This window comes from Panicum virgatum, chromosome 8N (genome assembly GCF_016808335.1).
Source record: "Panicum virgatum strain AP13 chromosome 8N, P.virgatum_v5, whole genome shotgun sequence".
Lineage (NCBI taxonomy): Eukaryota > Viridiplantae > Streptophyta > Magnoliopsida > Poales > Poaceae > Panicum > Panicum virgatum.
This window is the reverse complement of record NC_053152.1, coordinates 36,842,911-36,869,526: the sequence shown is the minus strand read 5'-3', so window position 1 is coordinate 36,869,526 and position 26,616 is coordinate 36,842,911. Positions and strand designations below refer to the sequence as shown.

General features: G+C 41.9%; 3 protein-coding genes across 7 annotated transcripts; 1 reads left to right on the top strand and 2 right to left on the bottom strand.

Annotated features, from left to right (window-relative positions):
• The first annotated feature begins 676 nt into the window (after nt 1–676).
• Nucleotides 677–9,786, top strand: LOC120686147 (protein transport protein sec31-like). 5 transcript variants are annotated; one of them, XM_039968316.1, is made up of 7 exons: nt 791–1,110; nt 2,351–2,580; nt 2,879–2,992; nt 4,047–4,559; nt 7,459–7,572; nt 8,530–9,032; nt 9,285–9,786. In XM_039968316.1, exons 2-7 carry the CDS (start codon nt 2,545–2,547, stop codon nt 9,343–9,345), a joined length of 1,341 nt encoding a protein of 446 aa, XP_039824250.1. In that variant the 5' UTR covers nt 791–1,110; nt 2,351–2,544; the 3' UTR covers nt 9,346–9,786. The 5 variants fall into 5 exon arrangements, with proteins under 5 accessions (XP_039824254.1, XP_039824249.1, XP_039824250.1 ...); XM_039968319.1 differs by having other exon boundaries at nt 823–1,110; nt 2,312–2,580; XM_039968315.1 differs by lacking the exon at nt 2,351–2,580 and having other exon boundaries at nt 678–1,110; nt 9,285–9,784.
• Nucleotides 9,787–10,021: 235 nt separating this feature from the next.
• Nucleotides 10,022–12,293, bottom strand: LOC120686148 (N-alpha-acetyltransferase MAK3-like). The gene is made up of 4 exons (XM_039968321.1): nt 12,011–12,293; nt 11,742–11,868; nt 10,609–10,664; nt 10,022–10,377 (listed from the first exon to the last, which is right to left on the bottom strand). The coding sequence occupies exons 1-4, from the start codon at nt 12,212–12,214 to the stop codon at nt 10,165–10,167; spliced, it is 600 nt and encodes a 199-aa protein (XP_039824255.1). The 5' UTR covers nt 12,215–12,293; the 3' UTR covers nt 10,022–10,164.
• Nucleotides 12,294–23,045: 10,752 nt separating this feature from the next.
• On the bottom strand, nt 23,046–23,708 carry LOC120685002 (B3 domain-containing transcription factor NGA1-like). The gene has a single exon (XM_039966854.1). It carries the CDS (start codon nt 23,706–23,708, stop codon nt 23,046–23,048), a length of 663 nt encoding a protein of 220 aa, XP_039822788.1.
• Between the last annotated feature and the right edge of the window lie 2,908 nt (nt 23,709–26,616).

The window sequence follows — 26,616 nt, the reverse complement described above, 5'->3', positions numbered from 1 at the left end:
GTTATGCTATAACAAAAATAAAGTATCCATTATATCAATGAGACACCACTAATGATTTTCAGGATTCATATAATATAATAGATAATTATATCACACATATTGTGTTCATATGATTAATCGAACCTGGCTATACAGGTTAAACGGTCAAGCTATTTAATGGGTTAAAAAGTCCTCATCATAAATAAACTAGCTACTATTTAAACATGCTACTACTAACTTGCAAGGCTAGTGCACATTGTGCCATGACACATGTGCATCCACGTCCCCATCCAATATTAACATAAACATAATCATTTGGCATTGGATATTATACTATTAGAGAAACTAAAACAGATAGACCGAAAGGATCGGAAGTTATTTCTACCAAAAAGTAGCACAATGTCTCTTTCTCTATCGGAGCGTTGTAGCGCGACCGACCGGTCTTGTCTGTTATATTTTTTATTAAAAAGCTTAAGCTTGTACCCAACTGCCTATTATTTCTTTCATCCAGTGGCGAAATACAAATAAATAAAATTAAAAAAAATAAAAAAATAAAAGGGCTACCAGTTTTTTTCCCGAAAGATCAAAAAAGGGCTACCAGTCACCTGTCAACCAGTTGTCCAGTTGACTTCTCCTTGTCCGGATCCGGATTACCTGAGCTGAGCGCCGGTTGGCGGTGGGTGAGTGAGATGAGAGAGCGACCGCCACGGCCACGCGCACCCCCGCTTCGTCTCCGACCACCCAAACGTCCGAAACCCTAACCCCTCCGCCTCCATGGCGAGCCACCCCTCCCCCTCCCCCTCCCCCTCCCCGCCGCGGCACAAGAGGCCGCGCCCGCCGGAGGCGGCGGCGGCGGAGGACGCCCCCCGCCCCGGCGCCTCCTCCGCGGCCGCGGCGTCGCCGGCGGGGTTCATCTTCGTTTGCAGCGGCGCGACGAAGGCCGACTGCTACCGGCACCGGGTGCTGGGCCTGCCCCGCGGGAAGCTGGAGGCCGTCTCCCGGATCCGGCGCGGCGCGGCGGTCTTCCTCTACGACTTCGACGCCAGGCTCCTCTACGGGCCCTACCGCGCCGACTCCGACGGCGGGGCCGACCTCGTCCCCGGCGCCTTCCGCGGCCGCTTTCCCGCGCAGGTGGGTAGCCTCGCTGCCCACGCTCCAATGCTATATGGGATTGGGAATGGGAATGCGTGGAACTGTGCATACGAATTTTTGTGGTTGGCGAGAACGAATTGGAGGGTGGTCTTTCGACTATCATGCTGATACCGGAACTCAGGAAGGTTGTCAAAAGTTGTTTGTATAGGGTATGATGGATTAAGATTTATGTCGATGAATCCTATCATCAAACTGAAAGTGTGCGGTCCGAGGTTGACGTTTAGTTTGGGCCTTGAGTAATTTATGTTATGTTGTGTTTGTGAATAAAATGCTATGCAGTTTTATAGAATCTAAAACTAAAACAAACTGAGCTAGGTCAGTTCTGTTGAATGAGCGGTTTTCTCTTCTGCCATGGATCAGGCAAGCGTGTTACCCGTGTGTCCTCCGAATCAGTTCTGTTGAGCTAGTTCGATATGAGGATGCAGTTATTTGTTCCTCTCTTTTTGTTGTTGTTGTTGTTGTTGATTTGTTCTTTTCTGCTTGATATTGTGTCTATGAAGTTGTTTTTCATCACCAACAACAGCTTAGGCAGATTAAGATGGTTTTAATGGAATATAAGCTTACCTGTTACTTGGAATGTTAAAGCATTTGTGCAGTTCTAGGTTTCATGGAATCTCTTCATATACTGTTGCACCTGTACCTTCTAACTCATTGCAATAATGTGAAGGAGAAAACGGCAAATCTAAGTGACCTTTTATAGTGGTTTTTGATGGCATTAAAAAGGCGATATTTTTGGCTTGCTGTTGTTAGGAATATAGGGTCCTTTACTTATATGTTGGTAGAGTCCTATTTGTGTACTCCTCACATACTCATATATATTGCTCCCATGGGGCAACTATTGAATACAAGTGCTATTTATGAGAGCCATCAGTTATCTCCTATTCTGTCTTATTGAGAGGATATGTTTATCTTGTACAGTCAAGTTTCAAAATTTTGCTTTGTTAGGGAAAAACTGAAGTTTTATCTCTTTAATATTTTTAATAGGTTAACCATGAGGCTATTACCATTATAGATATTTGCTAGGTAGGGGATAATATACTTGGCCTATAGTGATTGTTTGCATGTAAGATAATTATTTAATACTATTAAAGATATAATATGCTAACCATAGGTATGCTATTACAAGCAGGAGGATATATAACGTCTATTGCTCATATATGTTTATGAAATGTCTATTCAGGAGCAAATTTCCAACGCATTGCGTTATATTGGATGGCAGGTAGCCTCATTAAGTGGGGATGGTGAGTCAATTTTTGCTGGTTCTGTGATGAGATAACAGAGGCCTACAGTGTAAAGCACCTTGCTGGGACATGTGGCATTCCAGCACTGTCCTTGGATCCCACCAGACTGCCTGTCTGCTCTTGAAGATGTGGAGAACAATTTGGGTCTAGGGCTAAAGATCTAAGGTTAAGAATGGATTGTTGTGCCTTTCAGTGCTTCTCTTCTCGGGTGAGCATGTTGGGAGTTTAGAGTTGAGACTTGGAGGAACCAATAGCATTCACTCGGTGGTTCATCTTCTTACATCCCTTACAAGGAGGATATCAATGAGCTCTCTGAATATAAGATAATCTTTTGGTGCAAATTAATTGCTGTCATTTCGGTTTTCTTAAATTTTTATTCTCTTGGCACACGTTATATACCTTCTAGCTGCATTTAGAACTATGTAATAGCATATAGCAAATAACCTCACTGATTAGCTGTACAGTGTTCTCAATGGAATAAAGGTCACCGTTATTTATACGTGTAGGTTAAATTTATGATCGATGGTGATTTCGTGCCGCTCCCTGAGAGTAGCCTAAGAAGTGCTATAAAGGAGAACTATTTCAAAGGGAAGTTCAGCCCAGAGCTTACCTCTACACAAGTAAGTTTGAATAAGTCAAATTTCAATCCTTATGTTCTGTTGTTATGTTCTTGAGATGAAATGAATTATGCCGATTGACCAACATTATTTTAATTTATAACATGTGGACATTAGCTTTTTTAAGAACCTGTACTTAAGCCACCCCATTGGAATAAAGTTAGGATGACCATTGATAGATATGAAACTTGTCTGTAATTTGTATCTTATTTTGTCTAGTTGAACTGATAGTTTGCGGAAATGGAATCATAAAACTTGTATGTAATCTTTTCCTTCTGAATTTGCTCTTACTGGTCTGAGGGATTTCATCCATCTTGCTATGTTATATGTTTGAATTTTGAGGCCTGAAGCCTACTCCCTCCGTCCCAAAATAAGTGTTGTTTTAGCTTGTAATGAGATCCATCTAATTAAAGCAATACCAAGTACCAAGAAAACATTGTATAGGAAAACACATAGAGCCAATCAAATATTTAGTAGATATTACTTTTCTAGTTCCAATGCATATGCATTCATTGAGGATCCAGAAAACCAAATAAATAACAAGGTTTTCAATCACAATTGCTAGAAGTACTTAGGGGTAACACAGTCATTTCTTTGGATGAGTAATGTGTCAGAAATTTTCGAAAACTATATTTTGGGAAGGGAGTATATTTTCAATGCCCATTATTTTATATACCTATTGCATCTGAAATGGAGCTTGGATGCTCAGCAATGTTGGCCATTGGGGCACAGTAGGTTTTCTTGATGTATTTAGCCTTTCAGTTGTGAAGCTACACTGTTCATCCTGAGAAGTGAAAAAATGCAGCGAAGAAAAATTGAGGCATGATGAGAACATTTTCATCTTTTGTTTTATGCTTTTCTTTTTGTTTTTCATGAGTTATGAGTCTTGTCCTTTCATATCACAGTTTAGTTGGTACTTGGTAGCAGGAATGTGACAGATTATATATTTATCGTCTGTATTGCCATTGCCAGTCAATCATATTAGTTTTACATTTTTGGTTATAAACTATATGAGTAACAAGGTAACTACTTCATATGCTATTGGTTTCTGTTGTAGGTTGAGAAATTGAGCTCATTGTTTCAACCAATTACTTTGCTTCCAAAATCATCACCCCCACATGATGTTGATAACTGGCCTCCTGCTCCGGCTTCTCAGCCTCTTTCAATTCATCTGGCACAGCCACCTCCAACTACCTATTCTGCTCCAGCCACCTCCATGGCGAGCCAGTCCTCACTTCCCGAACCCACCTCCCCACTGCTGCACAAGCAAATGCACTCCTTGGCAGTGGTAGCAGAGGACCATGCCCACCCTGGAGCTTTCTCCACCACCGCTGCTTCACTGGCAGGTTTCATCTTCATGTGCAGCGGTGCCACAAAGCCCGACTGCTACCGCCACCGGGTGCTTGGCCTGCCACGGGGGAGTCTGGAGGCTGTCTCCCGGATCCGGTGCGGGGCAGCGCTCTTCCTATACGACTTCGACACCAAGCACCTCTACGGGCCCTACCAAGCTGACTCTGACGGTGGGGCTGACCTTGTTCCCAGTGCCTTCCGTGGCCGCTTCCCTGCCCAGGTTGGTAACCTCGCTGTCCTTGCTGCAAAGCTATGAGCTTTCTTCTGACCAGAATCAAGAAATGCGGTGAGTGTGGCATTGAGAATTTGTGAAACTGGTGAGCTAATTGGCATGATATGAGCAAAGTGTTCTTAGAAATGTTTTTGTTTGGTGAGAACAAATAAGAGGGTAGTCTTTGTACTATTCTGCTGATGAATTATGGTTTCTGCTTGTCAAATTGTGTTACCAAACTAATTTTAGGTCTGATATGTATGGGAAGTTGAGATCTTGATAGGCTATGCTATGTTATTTTCGCCATGCAATGCTTAGTTATGTAGATTCTGATTTACCAATCTGTGCTAAGTTGTAATATTCCTTTCCCTAGCCAAATTAGTGGTTTTGTGGTCTGTCATGGATCAAGCTAGTGCGTTATTATGTACGTGTGCTCTGGATCAGTTTGGACCTTTGAAAACCAATGTGCTAGTTTGATGTGAGGAAAGTGTGCATTTAGTTATTCCTGTCGGTTTGTCCTTTTCTCTCTGCTATGGTGTCTGAAGTTGCCTGTCATCCCTGAGTGGGCTTTAAAGGATATGAGCTTACCTGTCACTTCGAATATTTAAGCATATGGAGTATGCACAGTTTTAGTTTTCTGGAATCTCTCAGTATATGGTTCTGCCTGTACCTCTTCATTCATTGCGATGATGTGATGGAAAAAAAACTGCTAATCGATTTGATTGTTCCCAGTGGTTTTCAAGGGCATGAGGAGGTGATGTTTTGGCTTGCTGTCACTTATCTTCCACTTCTGTCCTATTGAAGATAGGATTGTTTTAGATAGTCCAGTCTCGACATTATACTTTATTAAGTGCAAGAATTTAAAATGCTGAAGTTTTACCTTTACATTTTCGATAGGTTACCCATGAGACCATGACCGTTATAGGTGTTTATTACGTTGAGAATAATATACTTGGACTATACTGATTGTTTGCATGCGATAGTCATTATTTGCGAACGACCCTCTAGCTGATTTGGTTAGAGGGCTCAAGTAGCACCTCCCTAGGTCCTGAGTTGGACTCCCCATGGGAGTGAATTTCAGGCTGGGGTTAAATAAATTCCCTCGCCTGCCACCACGCCAAAGTACATGGAGGTCTGGCCTGCTCTCACACAGGCCACGCCAAAGTAAGAGTGGGGCAGGGGTTCAGGGGTTTTTCTCGATCTGCATGAGAAGATTTTCTTCTTACATTAATGCTTGGGGGCCGGCTTGCCCCTCGCAGGCTGAGTTTAAAATAGTCATTATTTGTACTATAAATATACAATAGGCAAAAGATATTGGTATGATATCAGAAGTGGTAGGATATACGATGTATGTTACTTATTTGAGGTTGCAATGTCGGTTCAGGAAACACATTGGGTTATATTGGATGCTTGGTAACCACATTTACTGGGGATGATGAGTCACATTGTTGTCTCTGTGATGAGATAACAACAGCCTCCTAGGTTAAGGCCGCTTATATTTTTCTGTAGCCAAGGCGTGCTTGTAATCTCTGTAACATTGGTGTGGGTGAACGTGTGTGTTTGTAAGGGTTTCCTACTCTTTTCCTCTTTGAGATAGTCATGTGCAGCTCCCCTGCACGTTTGCGAAAAAAGATTACAGCAGCCTACAGCATAAGGCACCTTGCCGGGAATTTTGACAGTCCAGGCACTGCCTTTGGTTCCCCACAGACCATCCCACTGTTATTGAGGTTTTGAAGAACAATTGGATTCTGGGACTAAAGATCTTAGGTTAGGAATGAATTTGAAATTGCAATGTCTTTCAGTGCTTCCTTTTTGGGGTGGTGCATGTTGGGACTTGGTGGAACTGATGACATGCATTCAGCAGCATGTGTTTGCTTACATCTCTTACTCTAAGGGTCATGAGGAAGATGCCAAAGAGCTCTATCATTAAAGATGACCTTTTGGTGCAAATTAATTGCTTACATAAGATAACCTTTTGTTGCTTACATTTTGTTTCTTGCACAATCATTCTCTTGGCACATGTTGTATGTTCTTTAGTTGCCATCTAAAACTGTGTAATGACATCTAGCAACTAACCTCATAGATTAGCTTTACAGTATTCTTAATCATGGTTTTAAAGGCGTCGCCTAGGCGACGCCAAGGCGTCCAGGCGCTGAAGAACTCTAGGCGTCGGGGTCGCCTAGCTATGCGCCGCCACTGGATGGGCTGTCGCAGCCGCCGGGGATGGGGAGGACTAGCTGTGGCTGCCGACGATGGGGAGGACGAGCTGCGGCCGCTGGAGAGGGAGAGGGGGAGGAGGAGGGGGAGGGGGAGGAGCCGCGGCCGCCGGAGGGAGAGCACGAGCTGCAGCCGCTAGGATTTGCCGCCGGGGAGTGAGAGAGAGAGAGGGGGGGGGGGGGGGGGTGGGGGGAGAGAGCGCTCGGGATGGGGATGGGAAGGAGACGACCGGTGGAAGTCTGGAAGAGATAAGATTTGGTTATTTTTTGTTTTGCCCCTTTCGTTTTTTAATAATTTTAGAACATACAAATATATGACTTTGTGACGCATTCTAGTCCCTGAAACTTCTATTTTTTCACATTCTAGTCCCTGTAACTTCTATTTTCTCACATTCTAGTCCCTATAACATCTATTTTCTCACATTTTAATCCCTAAATCTTCTATTTTCTCACAAATATACATAGGTATATATGAAAGTTGGTCTGTCATGCTAAGAATTGACAGTATTGTTGGTATGATTTGCTTCTGAATTTTGGTGGCATTATATATTAATATGTTTGTATGGCGTCGCCTCGCCTAGCGCCTAGTTCGCCTAGGCGTCCAGGCGGGGGTCGCTCGCCTAGCCTCGCCTTGTCGCCTTAAGAACATGGTTCTTAATGGAACAAAGATAACCTTTTTTTAATACATGCAGGTTAAATTTATGATCGATGGTAATTTCATGCCCATTCCTGAGAGTAGCCTAAAAAGTGCTATAAAGGAGAACTATAGCAAAGGGAAGTTCAGCCTGGAGCTAACCTCTACACAAGTAAGCAAAATTTGAATTTGCATGTGCTGTTGTTAATTGTTATGTTCACGAGGAGAAATGAATTGTGCCAAACATCATTTTAATGTTAACTGATGGAATGAGTTCTGAAGTACTACCCCATTAGAATAAATTTATGATGAGAATTGATAAATTGAAACTAGTTTCTGATTTATTTCTTATTATGTCTAATTTAACTGGTAGTTTTCCATTGTGTCTGGGAGGTGGATGTAGTATAAAACAGTAATGCCACAAAACATGTATGTAAACCTATCTTTTTTAATTCCCTCGTATCACATGCATATCCTAAGTCAAGTTGGGGTTTGGAGGTATTTCATCCATTTTGCTATCCTGTATGTTTGTTTGAATTTTAAGGCCTGAAGCTTATTCCTTTTTACACCCTTTTTTCTCATAACTACTGCATCTGAAGTTTTTTTTTTATAAAAATCTTCTATGGAGCTTGGGTGTTCATTAATATTTGAATAATGTAGGTTTTCTTGATGTATTTAGGTTGCTCAAATTACACTGTTTACCCTGAAATGAAAAGATGCAGAGAAAAGAAAATTAGGCATGATGGGAACATTTTTATCTTCTGTTTTATGTTTTTTTTTGTCTTGGTTTTGATACGAGTTATCATTCTTATCATTTCGTATGCCTTTAGGAGCTAGACGAAGTGCGACAGATTATGACCTTGTCTTCTATTTTTAATCATCCTGAGATATAAAGAATGGTGTACTAAAAAGGAAAGAAAGGATGGATATGATGAGAATATTTTTATGTTTTTTTGGTTTCATATCATTCTTGATCATCCGCTTCAGTTTAGCGGCAAGCTGGAATGTGGAGGATTATGACCTTGTCTTTTACTTCACCCTTGTTGTTATTAGTATTTGTTTGAGTTTATAATACATGTAACGAGAATACGAGATACCTAATTCATATACTTTCAATTTTCTGTTGTAGGTTGAGAAACTGAGGGCATTGTTTCAGCCAATTACTTCGCTTCCACAATCATCATCCCCACATGATGTTGATAACTGCCCCCCTGCCACTGCTTTTCTGCCGCCTCCAGCACTGCCGGCACAGCCACCTGCCACTGCTTGTCTGCCGCCTCCAGCACTGTCGGTACAGCCACCTGCTTATGCAAATCATCCAACTGCCTATGTTGCTCCTCCGGCTGCTCATTTAATGCCACCTGAAGCCTATGCACCTCCATGTTCTTATACTCAACCCGCTATGCGTACTTATGATGTACCAACAACTGTGTATGGTTATCAAGCTGGATATGCAGCATCTGATCCTACCTATCCATATGTGGAAGCGCCCCTTCCATTTCCTCTTTATGGCCAATACTCCATGTCACAGCATGTTCTAGCTCCTGTCTATTCTACTGCTTCCTATTATCAGCATGATCCATATCAACCTGGCAATGTCAATTCTTATTATCAGCAAAGCACAAACGAGAGGTACATATCTGATATCTTAAATGGATCTAGGTCTTCCAGCATGTTAATTCTGTAACATGGTACCTATTTTTTGCAAACCAAGTTGTACATATAGTTAATGCTGGCAACATTGATGTCCAGACCATATTCTTCAGCCGAATAATATCTGAACGTATAGAATGAACTATATGCAGATACAATAGCAACATATTTTACATTTTGGAAGGCATCATGCAAAAATCACTAAACATACTTTTGCATCTTCCATTTCAGAGCTGCCTATGTTGCTGGGCATGACATGGATGCAGCAAACTTGCAACATGTCGGGTATTAACAGACTTGTAAGCCATCAGCGGTTTGGTCTTTTTGGTGAATCAGCCCCAGCAGGAAGTTACATACACCGTTCATGCAGCTGGCAGCAGCACAAGTGGAGCTGGCTCGGTGGGTCCTATGCATGCATACCAGCTACACCAGGGTGCCAGTGATTGCTATTTCAAGTTCTGAAAGCATGATTGTCGAAGCAAACAGCACTGATAGGCTGTTATAACTTATGCTGACCAAGGAACTGGGGACACTGACACTGATGGTGGTGTACAGAGTTCAGATCTTCTGGGTTCATTAGATAGGTTCTTCTGACTGGGTTGCTGCTTCTGCTAAAACGATATAGATGTAAATATGTTAAGCTGTTAGTGAAAACAGCTTTTGGGTGGCAAACTAATGGCCTAATGCACAATTTGGCATCAAACCTCTCAAGCCTTGCATTTTACAGTTGAGCAGTGTATGTACACTTACTGGATGGTGAGCATGACGAATGGCCAGCAAAGGCTTACCTTGTGGCCACCCGAAAAGTCATGGGATCGTATCAAAACAATTTACTTGATAAGATTGTCAATATTCACATTTAAACTCAACAGTTGTTTGCGACAAGGCAACGTACCTTCACTGAGCAAAAGAATTGCAGATCTGCAGTGCTCAATGACGATGGTAAAAATACAAACTTTGCAACATTCTTAACAAAGGGGTAGAAATATATAGAATACCTCAAAAGGTTTGTAAGCACAAACAACATTGTTACAGTTACATGAGAGCTGCGAAAGCTTTGAAACAGAAATGCAAAAAGGGCGACACATTCTACCTACTCAAAAGAGTACTGTCACAAGTAGGGGGAATCTATCTGCTGGTCATCCCTTTCGCTGCCAATCATCATTGGAGGCAAGCCAGGATCAGGGCGTGGAAACAACAGTTTCAGGCGAAAAGCATCCACGCCATTGAGATAGTATCTATACAGCCTCTTTGCTCGGATGAACCCCAGGCGTCCATACAGAGCGAGGGCACCCTTATTTGTAACTTCTGCTTCGAGTGTCACCTGGTTGCAAGTACAAGTAGGGTGTTAGTCTGTTAGATACTACGGCTTTTCATAAAGTTTTGGGAAGGATGTTTCTATGGAAAGTGCATGTTAACCAGGGACTAAGTTCAACTGTATTTCCAAATTTTCTGTTGAAGAGGTTATAAGGAAATCAACAATAAATGTGGATATAAAAAATAGGATGCATGATAAGCTCTCACGAGTTTTAAAGTCAATGGAAATAATAGTTACCTCCTCACAGCCAGATTCCATCATTACCCGAATAGATCTAGTAACCAGTTCAGTGGCTGTATCACAAGAAACAGAGATTCAGTTATCTTATTACCACTGTAAAAGCAGAAATAGCATATACTCTAGCATATACTCACTTACATTCAAACAAACTGAAAGAAAAGTAAGCAACAACCATTTCAAGAGCAAAGCACCTGTCCTATTTCAGACGACTAGTGAAAATTAAGCTGGAGCACTACCATCTTCTGTATTCTAGTTGTTTTAGATACTGGAATAATGGTATCCATCATTTAGGAAAGACCTTTTCATGTTAAGCAGGATTCAACTAATGCATGGATGTTGGTTAACATCCTTGCTATTGATGTCATCACAATTTACAAGAACTAGACTGCCTTTCAGATATACAAATACCGGTACCAAGCTAAAAGCGAACAATATTATGCCGATATGATCCGAATATCACACCTTTACTACAATAGTTTGAACTACTTCCAAACAGTAAGTGCTAAAATTAAGACCACATAATTTCAAGCATTCCATCATCATTGTCTGCTAGAAGCCTAGAAGAAAAGACTCTTATGGGAGGATCTGGCAAAAGATGAGTGCAGCACAAACCAACAACAAAATATGTTGACACTTCACATCATAAACACTTAGTAACTTCACTGTTCTTTTAACAAAACAAACGGTGGGCCAGATGATATCCCACACTGAAAACATTTACTTTCTCAAGTGCAATTAGCCAATGAAAGTCATTTACTTCAAAAAAAAAGGGGAGATATCAGCCTATTAGGCATATGACACCTCAATTGTAAGGAAACGATATAACATCCAGGGGACAATAAAATATGTATTTTTCTTGCTCCAACAAAGCAAGCGAAATACTGCACACATAAAGAAACCTCTTTCGGAGACAACAAGCTAAGCATTTGCTTGCAGAAAGGAAATTACTAATTTCTAAGCTAAGCATTTGAGTGGCCTAGTGATCGATCTATATACGCAATGCAGCGGTGCTGGCTTGTGCATTTTTGAATGACAGTATGACACAAAGCAAGATCACTCCTTGTCCAGAACAGCAGGACTAGAACTATTTCAGGAGGCGAACGGCAGGTAAATTCGAAGAGAAGTGTCACCTATTCCCCTTCCTCTGTAGGGCTTGAGGACGACGAGCATGGCGATGTAGCCCCTGAAGGCGCCCCGGTGCTCCCCCATCTTGCACACCACCGTGCCCACGCACTTTCCCTCCTTGGCATCGAACGCCTGCGCAATCCCCCAATCGCCAACCCAGAAAAAAGAAAAAACGGAAGAACCAAGAGAGCGTCGTCAAATCAAATCCGCCGCAAGCTGACAAGCCCCGCGCGATTCGAGCGGCGGGGAGCGGAGAAGGGGGGCGCGCACGTACGAGGAAGGTGAGCTGCGGCCAGAGGTAGACGAAGTAGCGGTAGGTGAAGATGGAGTAGGGCTCGCTGAGCTCCGCGTCCACCAGCGACATCACCAGCGGCAGGTGCTGCTCCCCGCCGTAGCTCACGTACGTGATCTCCCCGCCGCCGGTGCCGGAGGCAGAAGACGGCGAGGGGGCGCCGCACGAGGTGACCGCCGCCGACATCGCCGCAGGTGGCCGACGAGGAGCGGGGCGGCGCTGTTTCGCTTATTGGCTAGCGCCGGCGATGGTCGAATGCGTAAACGGAGCCTCGAAGGCGGTATCCGGAGCACACGGAAATGGGCCCCTGTTACTCATCATTGGGCCGGCCTGTGGGCTGGCAAAATTCGCCCCCTGCCCGTGTGCTGACCGAATTCTCCCACCAGGAAGGAGAGGCCCCCTTACCGGCGGAAAATAGAGCCCATCTGTACTGGCGGGCCTGGGCCCGCTGCAGCAACCGCCGTCCCAAACGGTTTTGTATCGCTTTTGCCACGCCAGCGGGACAAACAAACGGTGCTGGGCCGGTTTCGGCCTGGCTTAAGGTTGGGGTGCTAGGCTGGGCGGCTAATAGGCTGGTGTGGCCAACTTGGTTGGTTGGGCCGGCGGGTTGTGTGCGCGCGCTGGGGCAGGTTTTGATCTTTTGGTCTGGGCTGAGTTGGTTCCGGGTTGGGCTTGGTAGGATAGGGCTTGGTTTGCTGGTCAGGTTAGGGTAGGATTAGATTGTTAGGGTTTGAGTTTAAATTTGATTGGCACAAATCAAATTTAAACTCCACATATTTAAACACAACAAAAAATGAACCAAATCCAAATAAAACCTAATAACTCACACTAGCATAATAATACCTTAATTAAAAATTTGAGTTATTTACTAGGAATTGGAAGGATTTTAGAAGATAACTTGAAGTTGTTCTACCTAGCTGGCATATTGCATTTTTTTTTGAAAATCAAATTTGTTTTCACAACCATGCCATTTTAGAGAAATCTAGGATGTTACACAAGAATTTCGAGTAATTATGGTTCAATTACTAAACATTACTTGTGTTCCTAAAAATACAAGCATCCATGAAGATGAAGTAGATGAAATTGATGAAGAAGTTGCTGCCCGACTTTTAAGAGAATAGTGAGAACATCGAGAGCAATCTGTTGCCCATGCTAGGAGATCCACCGATCCAGTGCATTGAAATAGAGGTAATGGACGTGGTTATGATAGAGGAAGAGGTATTGGACACAGAGGTAAAAATCAAGGTATTGGACATGGAGGTAACGATCATGCTAAATTTCATGAGTACAAAGAAGAAGAGGTGGAACAACCTAAAAACGGTGGCCAATGTCACCGTGACAATCATTTATATATACAACCCAATGATAAGAGGTTTGAAAAATTAAAATTTACCTTTTCCAAAGTTGATTGAGGATCGGATCCTGAAGCCTGTCTCGAATGGGAGTTGAAGGTTGACAAATAATTCTTGTTTGCATAATTACTCCAAAGAAGATGACAATGGCTACACTTGAGTTCAATAGTTATGCTAGTGGGACAAAATGCTTAGTCAGAGAGAAGATGCTGGAAAATTACTATTTAATAATGGGCTGAAATGAAAAAGAGAAATGAGAGCTAAATTTGTATCTAAATATTATTGCCGGTGACAAGCTGCAGAATTCGAAGAAAGAAAATCTTTCTATTGATGAGTATTACAAAGAGATAGAGAAGGCAATAACAATAACTAATATTTTTGCGGATGAATAGCAATAAAAAATTCATGTCTGGTTTACATTGCAATATTTCAATGAATTATTGAATTTCAATAGTACTAGAATCTTATTGAGTTGTATATAAAGCATGCATAACTGAGCATCAATTGCAACAAGACGTGAAGAGTAATAAAGGAACCTCATTCAGTACAAAGGGTATTGTTGGTATTTCTTAAGGTTCAAAATAAATTTGCAAGCACACATAATACCATTGTAGTATTCTACCTGTGAGTATTCAGGGTGGCGTATTTATATTTGAGTAAAGTCCATTTTCGGTCCTTAAACTTTTTTTGCTGGTCATCCTGGTCCATAGACTTTTAAAGTATGTCACTACTGTACCTAAACATTGTTTGGGTCCCAAATTAGCCCATTATGGGTCTAGCGTGCCCATTACGAGTCTTGCCTACCCCATATAAGAAGAAACCCCCCCACATCTCTTTATTTTCTTTCGAACAACACTTCTTCACTTCTTCCCAGTTTTAAGCTGGAGCACAGTCTGATGAAGAACAGAGGACACCCGATCAAAAAAAAAAGAATAGAGGGCACACTGCTATTTCTAGGAAAGAAAAGCACATCACTGAACAACACTATTGCCACTATAATCAGTAATATTTCACTAGTTCTCCATCAATAATGTAGATGAACATCATAACAGTAAACATCAAAGTATTTTACACAGAGATATCCAGCAAAAAAGCACAATTCATAGAGATAAATGTCATCTAACCAGTACTTAACATTTGACACATAGTGCAATAGAGGTAATTTCTTAACATAGTGCATAGAACAATGAAGTTGCGTACACAGTACATGCAGACCAAAACATCCAGTGATCAATACCTATGCACTCTAGCCTTCACTAACTACACATTATCATGATGTCCTTTCTCTTGCACTTGGATGTCTTCCTCTTCTTGGCTAATGCAGCCCGGACTGCAACTGTGCTTGTGGTCAGTGGAGTTGGCCTCTGAACTGGCTGGTTGCTCAAGATAAAGCTTGGATCTGGTAGAGGCCCTTGAGGTTGTGACAACGAGCTTTGTTGTGTTTCCTGTGTTAGAAAATTTCAGTGTAGGATTTGAGTTAGAAAATATGAGTGAAGTATCCATGTCATACATTTGACAACAAAGAATACATGAGTTAGAAATTTGACCTCTCCAAGCATTTGAGAAAGAACTGTGCTGGTAGCTTGAGTCATGTCTTCAAGGGATGGTGGTTGAGTGGTTGAGATGTTTAGTGGGTCTAGTATCTCATTTTCATTGAATTGATCAGTAGGTTCTTGATTGGCAGCAGCTCCCATTGCTTTTTCTTCTGCCTCTTCCTGCAGTGTGGCTTGAGTTGTAGCTACTAGAGTTTTTGCTTCTTGTTCACTGAAGCCCATTTTGTTAAGGTTGCATCCAGCCTTATTATGACCAGCTTCTGCAGAATGGCTGCAATGTATTATGACACCATGCCTAGTCAACCTTGGGCGATTTTTCCCTGGTACCTTGTGTGCTTACTTCTTCCTAGACTTAGGAGGTCTACCAACCGTTTTCTCATAAACTGGTGTTAGGACTTGTGGTGCATCCATTTTCTCCCACTCTGACTTATCTTTGCAAGGCCAAGTGCTATAGGCATAAGCACTGTTATAAGCTTGCAGCGAGTAGCAATTTGGTAGAATAGATTCAGGTGTGATCCTCTCATGTCTTATACAACTAATTGCATGACAACAAGGAATGCCAGTCAGTTGCCACCTCCTACAGTCACATGTTTTGGCCATGAGGTCCATAATGTGCTAATAATCTTTGACTGACACCTAGAATACTCCAACCCCAGAAGGCAGTGCATAGCATACATTAGCAAACCCAGCATTTCTGGCTAACTTCTTTTTGATTTTTGGGCAAAAAGAACTTGTGATCTCATTTTCCAGTTCCTTTCTCTTGTTGTAATGCCTTGTCATCAACTGACACATGATCTTCTCAAACATATATAGAATTGGCAACTCTCTAGCCTCCAATATGTAATTATTGAACACCTCACAATTGTTGTTCAATATATGTCACATTTGGGGAAAGTAGAGAAGTAGGCTCTTATCCAGGTGTTGGGTGCCATCTTTGTCAATCATTCATAAGCACCAACATCCAAGGCCTTCATCTTCTCCATATTACTCTTCCATGCATCCTCTGAGGAAGACCTTGCACATGTCCACAATTGGTTCTTCAATACTTCACCTTTGAACTTCTCTTGGAAATTTGAGTACAGGTGCCTTACACAAAACCTGTGTTGAGACTCTAGGAATACTAATTTCACAGCTGGTATTAAGCCCTAACCAAAAAAGAAAGGCACAAAGATCACATTAGACATAGTATATATACCAACAACTAAAATGCATAATACAATAGAACTAAGACTTACTTTTTGCTTATTAGTCATGATTGTCCAGGGACAGGTGTTGTCAATGTTTTGATCAGACTTGAGAATCTCCAAGAACCACTTCCATGTGGCAAGTGACTCAACTTCAACCACGCCATTGCTACGGGAAAAATGCAGTCATTTGGGTCCATGCCCACTGCAGTAAGGAGTTGCCCCCATATTTGGTCTTGATGAAGCATCCATCCAAACAGATCATGGGTCTGCAATCCGAAAGAAGTCCCCTTTTGTATGCATCAATACTCATATAGCATGTGCTGAACCTACTACCAATGAAGTTCAAGAAAAATGATGACCTAGGATTGCTCCTCCTCAACTCATGACCATAATCCCATAGAGAATTGAAATGGAGCTCCTCATCTCCATGAATCTGCCTAATAATGATTCTTCTTGCTCTGGCCACCTTACTTCTAGAAGGAGTTAGGTTCCAATCTTTCTGTATTGTCCTGCTAAGGCTAGTGATGCTCATCTTGTCAATGGCTCTAAAGGATTCCAAGTACTTACTAGCAATCCATCTAGCAGCACACTTCCTGACTTTCCATTCTTTCTGGCAAGTATGCCCTCCATTGCAGGTTTTCACAACATAAGATTTAATCTTGCTGTCCAATGAAGCATAAAGATTCTATGGACATCCTTCAGCACAGTGAGATCTGACTCTAATCTTATCATTTCTTGGCATCTTTATCTCAACTCTATTCATGACACTTACTCATTGATGGCTTCTCTAAGCTTCTCAACCGAAGGAAACACAAGTCCAACTGAAAATGCAGGATTTTGCATGTCTTGATCTCTGAATGACTAGAACCTGTGACCCCCTTCTCCATCACCATCAGATTCTGTTAGTTCAAGGTCCTCCTCATCAGTGTCTTCTTCTTCTTTTGACACTCAATTAGGCCTGATCACATCAAAAGGCTTCAACCTGCTGCCTTTAGCTTTCATACTGTCTCTCACAGGTGCTTCATTCTCATCACCATCAGCAAATGTCTCCAAGATGTCTTCATCCCCATCCTCCATTTCATAGTCACTATAAAAAAAAATCATCAATTTCATCACTACTGTTGTCTCTAGGACCACTTGATTCACCTTCAGTGGTTTTGAATTGCTGCACTTTCCTGTTCTCCAAATCAATGTAGAACACTGGAAGCTTCTCACCAACCTTCTTACCCATAACTTGCACTTTGTGTGGGCTCATCACTTTAGGAAGCTCAGCTACTGGATTAGCAACAATGTCATCCCAATTTACTCCATCAGTAATGTCATCATGATCAAAATACACTACAAAGTTCTTGATCTTGGTCACAACAGAAGTCATGACATTGGTGTCTTTGTCTTTTGTGATGATTCTAAGGCCACCTGCTAAGGTTTTCCCAGGCAACAACCAGTAAAACTTCAGCCTATCATTTTTATGGTAGCCTAATTGCTCCACAAAATCATCAAACCAAAGTAGGGACCAAGTATCTGCCCCTAGATAATCAAAGAAGTCGATCTTTTCATCCACATAAGTTCTCTGCTGAACTGATCCCCACTGTTACCTTCATGGACATAAATTAAAGTGATCAAAATCGCCTGTTTACTGTGAGAAAAAACCCTAACCAAAATCCACCTATTCCTAACATGGTTACAAGTTCAAGGAAGGGGATGAGATTTATGGACAGAGGAACTCACTGTAGACTGGCGCAGGATGCTCTTTGCGCCAGAATCGTGCTACCATGGTCACCCGCCACACTGCCCACCTCACCTTCTCAACAGCCGCGCTCGCCTTTTCGCTTGAGAGCCGTGGTAGGGGTCAAAGCAAAGTATATAGGGAGCGAGCATGGGATGGAGATGGAGCATGAGGTGGTGGAGGCAAACCTTGGAGATTTGCACGACGCATGGGCTGTTGACGACCAGTCAAACCGTTGCGAGGTGAGGAGGATGAAACGGTGGACGATTGGATCGATCTCTAGGTGAACAAATTGATTATGACAAAGAAGGGGGCTTATTTGCATAATATCCATGCGGGTTCGGCTGCTTCCAATGCCAGTTGGACCTGTTACGGGGTAATTTAAGACCCAAATAGTGTTTAAGGCCTCTAATGACTTACTTAGATAGTCTATGGACCGAGATGACAAATCAAAGAAAGTTTAACATCCGAAATTGCACTTTACTCTTTATATTTCTACATAGAAGGTGGCGAATGAAGAATAACCAGATAGGTTCGTGATTAAATCTCAATTGAATTGTAACGACCCAACCTAGGAAAATGGCTCATGTCCACTCTGCACGTTGAGTGAACCACACCTACGCTGCAACCTGCTTACGCTTTCGTCCTCGCTTCGTGTAAAAGGGTTAACCCAAGGTTGCAATGCTTCCTAGAGTTGGCTACTAAAGTTAGCTCATCCCACTCTCAGCTTCCCATTTGGGACTATTCTTGAGCTACCATGCCTCATGCATGGCACTCCAACTATGACCCAACTGGCCCATGAGCTGGATGTTACATCCACCCACCCTTAAGGACTTGACGTCCTCATCGAGAACTGAGTTAACTCCCCACATGTGCACACAAGTTCAGGAACAACTTTCCTGGCCACGTCCGTACGTCCAGTGTCGACGCATGTGCCATACCCTGACCACACATGGATCCACGCATCATGCACACCATGCCTGCGCATCTGACCCGTACTCACCCCGTGACACAGCAAAAGTTGGCTCTGATACCAAATGTAATGACCCAACCAAGGAAAATGGCTTATGCCCACTCTGCACATTGAGTGAACCACACCTACACTGGAATCTGCTTACACTTTCGTCCTCGCTTCACGTTAAAGGGTTAACCCAAGGTTGCAATGCTTCCTAGAGTTGGCTATTTAAGTTAGCTCATCCCACTATCAACTTCCCATTTGGGACTATTCTTGAGCTACCACAAGGCTAATGCATAGCACTCCAACTATAGCCCGACTGGCCCATGGGCTGGATGTTACAATTGTAGTATTTTACCCATGAGTATTCAGGGTGTTGTATTTATATTTCTACACAAAAGGTGGCGATTGAAGAATAACTAGATAGGTTTGTGATTAAATCTTAATTGAATATCCAATGTACAAACAGAGGTAAGTATAATATGAGTAAAAAGGTAGTGTGACACACAAGATTACTGAAGGTCAATAACAAGATTTAGGCAGGGAGAAATGTAGAAAAGAACTAATAGGGACTTATGTACTTCTAAACATACCAGGTTGTATTGTACACACATACACATACACATACACATACACATACACATACACATACACATACACATACACATACACATACACATACACATACACATACACATACACATACACATACACATACACATACACATACACATACACATACACATACACATGTACATGATTAGGACCCAGCTACAGGCTCTCAAGCACTTCTGAAAGAACCGCACATGACTAGAAAAGAAGCCACCAGCCAAGTCATCTACTTTATGGACATGTTATCGATCTATTTGAACGTGGAGGATTAGGGAGGATGGACAGGGCTGTCACCACCTGCCACCTACCTCTACAAACTGTAAGATAGACCTGCATCTGGCAATGCTTGACCAGTCCAGACCCCATGCCTGCATTGATAACCGATACTCCAGCATCCCGCGTAGAGCCCCAACCATCCGGATCAATAGACATTGCACTAGGGCAAACATATGAATACTGGAACCGTACGGTGGCACTAGATTTACTCATGTAAACATTAATGGTATATGATACAAGTACAAACTAAGTAAGGGACGTACATCTGGTACAACAGTATATGAACCACGCATACACAAAGATAAGGAAGATAACTCTATCAAAGTTATCCGAATATTACAAAGGGAGGTAAGTAGCCATACTGAGCTCTCCTAGCGATCACGGAAACTCATAGAAGAGCTACTTCAGCCTAAACTCCACTAGCCTAAAGACTAAATCCAAGAGATAAGTGAGAATGAGAAAGTTGGTGAGTGTTTCTAAATTGGTGAACGCATGCACAATTATCATTGGGTCCCAACCAGGAGCTGCCACATGCAAGCTAGATGCGAGAGGGCCCACCTATGGTTTGGCTGAACCAAGGCAGCTGCCTCTGGCCATCGATCTTTGTAGAGAGACTAACATGTGCACCCTTACATTGGTTGTCCTTGCACCGCACTGTCCTAAGTTAGTTATGTTAGTTTTGTGGGTCCTTTGATCCAAGAGAGGTTGAGATGGTGACGCGTGATTTGTTAGAGTTGTGCTTCTTGCCACCTTGGGTATGTCTTCTCCTTAAATCTGCTCAATTCCCTACATGCCACTAAAATCTAGGGGACACGTGGAAAATATTATTCTAAACTAATATGCATGTTAGAAATGTTAGCTCTCCTTTATTCTACAAGTGGAGATGCACATGCCTTAGGAGTTAGGCATGTGTTGGAAAAAGATTATTTGAAAATAATTTGATTACATCAACAACTACGAAAAAATTAACTTCTTCATGTATTTTATTATTGAATGGTTGATTATAGAAAATATATCTACGCATGGATCCCATGCATTTACTAGCCCTTACATGAATAGCTTATTGGCTGGTCAATATATTTCCTAATTGGATGGGACCAAGATTATAAAAGTTAATCCCCAAATATAGCCCGTCTATACTTTTCCTGATCGAGTTGAATCAATTATGAAGATTTATTGGCCGGTCAATACCATTCCAAATGGAGTTGAATAAATTAGCGTGATAGGCAAGTCTCTCACGTCTTTTCATTTATTTCCAAAATAATTGGCAAGTCTCTCACCTCCTTTAAGTACTTTCCAACATGATGGAGAATTGCCTTATCTTATTTAGTTTCTTTCCAAAATGATAGCCAATTAGCATCAATTAGCCCTAAGATTAAGGAGGTGGAGAGGGGAGACTTGAGGCAAGTGGAGTGATTGCGGTGGGACTGACAAGGTGAGTTTATAGGTGAAAAAAGTTTGACTTTTTGAGCAGATTTATTTTCTGAAGTGTGGGTTTGAGGCTTTCTCCAAACTTTGGTACCTCCTTAGTCTGGATCTTCTGTGAGGGGTATGGTTGGCCTAATCTTGATGAGAAAAATTTTCAATTCTTCCATCCTTTATAGTATAGACTTTATTTTTTGATCATATTGATGGATGATTTTGGTAATTAAATGACCGTCAACGAGTACCTCAAGTGGAAGAAAACTTACACAAAGAGCCAATGCAAATTGAGGTACAATTATTAGCTCAAGTGGTGGGTTATGCTCTAATGCTCATGGTGCTTCTAGTAGCAAAGAGTTGGCTGCTGTCAGTGAGAAGAGCGAACTTGCAACATCATCGTCTACATTAATGGCTTCTACAACAAGACATAGTGGAACTCAATGTTCACATGTGGAGGTCGTGGTCATGTTATAAGACAGTATGAATCTGCTAGTGAGAAGTAAGCTAATGGAGGCACTTAGAATTCCTTGTCTCGTTACTGAGTCTATTCTAACAAGGCTGACACAATGATATTGTCTACATACTTAGCTTTTGGTAGAGAGACTCGAGTTGAGTAGGTACCTTAAGATCTTTTTCAAAGGCCGTTTGTCATCCAGATAGTAATGCATGAAACATTTAGTCTAGTGAATTAATCCAATTTCATAAACTATGGGTCTGGCCTTTTTCTCTCAACTATTGTATCAGTTAATAACAAAAACAAAATTATTATAATATACAACATATTATTCTCAATGGATTTTGACCATGAACTCTGGAGTAATAGTAAGGAATGTCATGCTAGCAATAGCTAGAATTTATTAAAGACCATTTTGTTTGATAAGAAACAAAAAAAAGAAAGATACTCTAGAAGGAACATAAAAAAATCAATGACCTGGTATGGAAGTCATATCCAAAATGTGATTTTCTTACTTATTTCTCTCATAAAACAATATTACAAATTAGGGTTTAGTTATTCGGTCCAGATGATTTATCAAGATCCCCGTTCCAGTCGGATCTGCCAGCTGGCGAGTCAACCCTACTTATTGCCTGGCACAAATACTATTGTTTGGTTTAACATGACACAACGTGATGCACATCCAGCACAATTTGCATGGCAAGGGTGCCATTAACCTCTAACAAGGGGAAATGGTAAATAGAGAAGTTTCTATGAAGACTACTATGCTATTTGTTGAGTGAATAAATATCTAGAGGCTTATCACTTATGTCAACAACATTACCACAATGTTCATTGTGATTGTTGCAGTATAACTAGGCTATGATGTTCCACAATGTTTATGGATAAATTCTAGTTGCTGGATAGATCCTAGCTGGCCACAAGAACTCTCCCAAATAAGAGGTAAGAATTTAATAGACATATATACAAATCTGTTTTTGTTGGTTAATTGACTAGATTTTTTAAAATGTTATATTTTCTAAATGTATCAATCAATGGTTGGATTAAAAATGCACTAAAGCTCGAAGAAACATATGAAGAATGGAAATTTAGCATACTAGAAACATATGTTGTACTATTAATTAACACGTAAATCAACATTTATGTTATTACTGCAATGCATCGATATGAGCTCATGAAGAGCTTCTAAATTGAAGGGGAACCCACCACTCAACCAATTTGAATTAGGATTTGACTTAATATGTTGCCACAAACAGAGATTCAAGTAGATCGATTGAACTTATGAATGTGAAGCTTCATACATCGGATTAACATAGATAAACAGACATGACATTCAAAGTTTGAGTACATCACAAGCTCAACAATGAAAAGATAAAGTCACAAGCAACTTTTGTTTTACAATATAGAATTTCATAAAGCAACTGCAGCACCTCTCCTATATCTGCAGCATAGTTTATTGAACTGATATGTTTAGGATGGTTCAAGCAACATCATTGGACCGCTCATTGCCAAAGTCATCACCATTAGCACAAGGAGAGACATCGATGTCGATCCCAAACAGGCGCAAACGCTTTCCAGCCTTTCCCATGCAATTGCCAAATGACATTGGAGAAATATTTGGCTGCGACATCAGGGTCATTGGAGGTTCTAACCCTCTAGATCCAAAAGACAGAGGCTTCCAGGTTGGCTCAAATCTGTAGCCACTGCCGAAGCCAAGGCCCTCACGTACCCATTCATCATTCAACAAGCTAGATGGAGTGAACATTGGAACTGTGTTGCGATGTGGCACAGAGGGGATACCACCTTGGGGCTTGATATGAATGTAGAAGTAGTGTGAGCCTATAGACTTACGGACACTATGGTAGAAGGACACCATGTCACCATTGTTGAGATTCTTCTCCTTGACAAAGGCAGGCCAGCCCTTGGTTAGGACATAGGTGGTGCTACTGCGCCAGAGGCTAAAGCGGAAGTGCCAAATAAATCTTGTGGAGCAGTCCTCAAAGGTGAGGATAGGATCATTCCCATCACTCTTGGTCTTGGACATTTTGGGGAAGTACTTCTCCGCAAATTGCCTTGGTATCAGTAGGCGGTTCAGCTTACCAACATCGCTCGGGGTCAGAATCTTGCTAAATAAGAACTCCATCTCAATCACCTCCCTACCCCTCTTGCTAGTTCCACACACACCTAATCCTCCATAAGAATTGCTCAATCCTAAGGGGAAAACGGGTGCAGGCATAGATGCCCATGGAGAGACATACAAACAGGACGAGAAGGGGTTTACCATATGGAAAGGATTCTCACACAGTGGGACTTTCTCCATCTGCTGCTCCATCTCCCTTGAAAGCCTAGTTGCCAAGAAAGCCATGGATCTAAAGGTGTAAGAGGTGTGGAAGAGGTAGTGGCGAGATAGGGTTGAGATAGATCTGGAGAGGGGGCGAGGAGCGGCCGAATTAAATAGTACATTAACATAGTGACTACTATGCCTATTTATTTACCCATTAATTTTTTCTATTTGGCTTTATGCGAGAAAGTAGCTTTAGTGAGCTGGCTCTGTATTGGAACCGTGGCTCTCCCACGGGAAGGTAGAGTGTGCAGACATAGATGCCCATGGAGAGACGCAATCAGGACAAGAAGGGGTTTACCATATGGAAAGGATTCTCGGATAGTGGGGCTTTCTCCATCTGCTACCCCATCTCTCTTGAAAGCCTAGTTACTAAGAAATCCAAGGATCTAGAGGTGTAAGAGGTGTAGAAGAGGTAGTGGCAAGATTGGGTTGAGATAGATGTGGCAAGGGGCCGAGGAGCAGCCATATTAAATAGTACATTAACATAGTGCCAACTATGCCTATTTATTGTACCCATTAATTTTTCCATTTGGCTTTATGCGAGAAAGTAGTTGGAATGAGCTGGTTCTGTATTGGAACCCACACCTCTCCCATGAGAAGGTAGAGTGTTCTTTCAAGGGCTTGTCGTATTTGCATGCATTTAATGCAATCCTTTTTCTCCCCTATTTTTTTGTTACTTACATATATGTATAAGTTGAACATGTTGACCTGTGAAGCAATTCTTTTCTAAAATGTAGAGCACTAAAAGTGAAATATTTAGATAATGAAATCATTTTAACATATTAACAAAGTGAAATGAAGATTTATCCATGATGAATATATGGTATGAATAGGTATAACACACTGATCCACTCTAGATCTAAAATGCAGTTTCACTTAATGAGTGGATGAGTCAAAGTAAGATTAAAAAAATTAACTTGGGTGGGCGAATTAGAAATGTTTTGACAAAGTTCATTATTGACTAGTGTTCGTGCGTTGCTAGGGTTAATATAAATTTTACCTAGAGCTACATAAGATCGACAATTTTTTGCTCTTTCACTCCGTGTACAAACCATGTCGTGACCGCGTGAGATATTGATTATCTGGGTTCCGATTGGAATTTAAATTGATTTGTCCATTTTCCGATTAGTATTGCAATTGATTTGTCCGAGTTTTGATTAGCATCCCGATTGATGGATGAAGGAATCATTGCTTGATTTAGAAATATGCATGTGCGTGCTACGGGCAAAGTTATTGGTATAAGTATCAGATGCGTATAGTTGTTCGTACGTTAATTTCTAGGGATCTTAATCTATTTAAAATGGTTCAAAACTAGCTACATTATGGATAGAGAGAGTACATTTTGAAGATAATTAGTCTAACGAGATGAGCTGAGAAATATGATCAGACATTGAGTATTATCCATAGCTAGGCAGAACATGAAGGGGTGTTTGCACCTGGCATCACGCTGGTACACACTTCAGCAGGCAAGCTGCTTATGCACCTCCACAACATCGGACCTGCTGCAGCGGATTCGACACAGATGCCCGACTAATTGAGCGTTGGAGGGTGGCCTCCGCGAGCTTAACGCACTCTGTGAAGGAGAGGTTGGCCCGATCTATCTCGGAGAAGATATCACTGCAGCCGAAGGGAGGGTGATGAGGGGTCCTAGAGCAATTCTGTACCTAGGTATCCGAGTGGTCTAGACGTTGGAAGACGGTCTCAACACACTTGGTGACGCTGCGGCTGACTCGATCTATCCCTAGGATGATATCGTTGACGCTTACGCTTACCAGGGGACAATGGGCTGCCATGTGGTGAGATCGTCAGTGAGTTGGTCGACTTTGTGGCTAGTAATAGGCAAAGATTCCTCCAGATCCCTGGGGTTGGTGAGGCGGTTGTTGAAGCCACACTGGCTATTGGTGATGCAGACCCCGCTGAAGACGAAGGTTGTACCCTACTCGTCCATGATGGTGTAGTTGATGATCGCCATCGAGTTCACCAAGGGTTCGTTGGTGAACCCTCCTACCTGGCGCGCTGGTTGTTGGTGTTTTACCGGCAAGCCTACCTAGGGATACCCAAAGGTAGTAGATTGTAGCCAGGGAGTTGCCAAGAATAGGAACATGATGGTGCAAGCAACACAAGGTTTTAGACATGTTTGGGCTACGAGTTGCGTAATACCCTATGTCTTGTTGGGTGTTTTGTATTGCCAGAGATGGGTTATGCTTTCGAGAGGGTCCTTGCCTGAAATGAACTGGGTTCCCGAAAGGAGAAACCGATTCCCTGTATCATCATGATAGTCCATGGATCAGTAGCTATTACATACAAAATTCATTCCAATCACATATCACAGACATACTTCGCGATAAAACCATTACACGGGTTTATTTATATAATCTAAAGGATTGTGATACGAGTTTCTGAGTAAAAACCCCTTGGGCTAAAGGAGAATCAATCAGAAAGCAATAAGTGGCAGCTAAGCTTCTGGGCCATCCTTCACGAACACTTCTCCTCTACTGGCAAGACTTGATCGTAGCACGAGCCGTCCTTAGTTTCATTCCTCGTCGTGGGCTTGATCTTCTTGTTGGATCCTAGATCTATCAACTACCCCCAAGGACGAGATAGGTTCACGTCACCATCCGTATACAGTTTTAAGTGCATGCAAAGATGAGAAAAGTAGCCAAGGATTGAGCTGGAGTTTTTCCTAAGCAAGCAGCTGCAGTAACAC

What these genes read in the sequence shown, in the direction of transcription:
- LOC120685002 (XM_039966854.1), bottom strand. Translation starts at nt 23,708, where the DNA reads ATGGAGTTCTTATTTAGCAAGATTCTGACCCCGAGCGATGTTGGTAAG.
- LOC120686147 (XM_039968315.1), top strand. Translation starts at nt 754, where the DNA reads ATGGCGAGCCACCCCTCCCCCTCCCCCTCCCCCTCCCCGCCGCGGCAC. An exon ending in CAGAGCTTACCTCTACACAA is followed by an intron (nt 2,993 to 4,046) that starts GTAAGTTTGAAT and finishes TTTCTGTTGTAG; the next exon opens with GTTGAGAAATTGAGCTCATT. An exon ending in CAGCAAAGCACAAACGAGAG is followed by an intron (nt 9,033 to 9,284) that starts GTACATATCTGA and finishes CTTCCATTTCAG; the next exon opens with AGCTGCCTATGTTGCTGGGC.
- LOC120686148 (XM_039968321.1), bottom strand. Translation starts at nt 12,214, where the DNA reads ATGTCGGCGGCGGTCACCTCGTGCGGCGCCCCCTCGCCGTCTTCTGCC. An exon ending in CTACAGAGGAAGGGGAATAG is followed by an intron (nt 10,665 to 11,741) that starts GTGACACTTCTC and finishes CTTGTGATACAG; the next exon opens with CCACTGAACTGGTTACTAGA. An exon ending in TGGAATCTGGCTGTGAGGAG is followed by an intron (nt 10,378 to 10,608) that starts GTAACTATTATT and finishes ACTTGCAACCAG; the next exon opens with GTGACACTCGAAGCAGAAGT.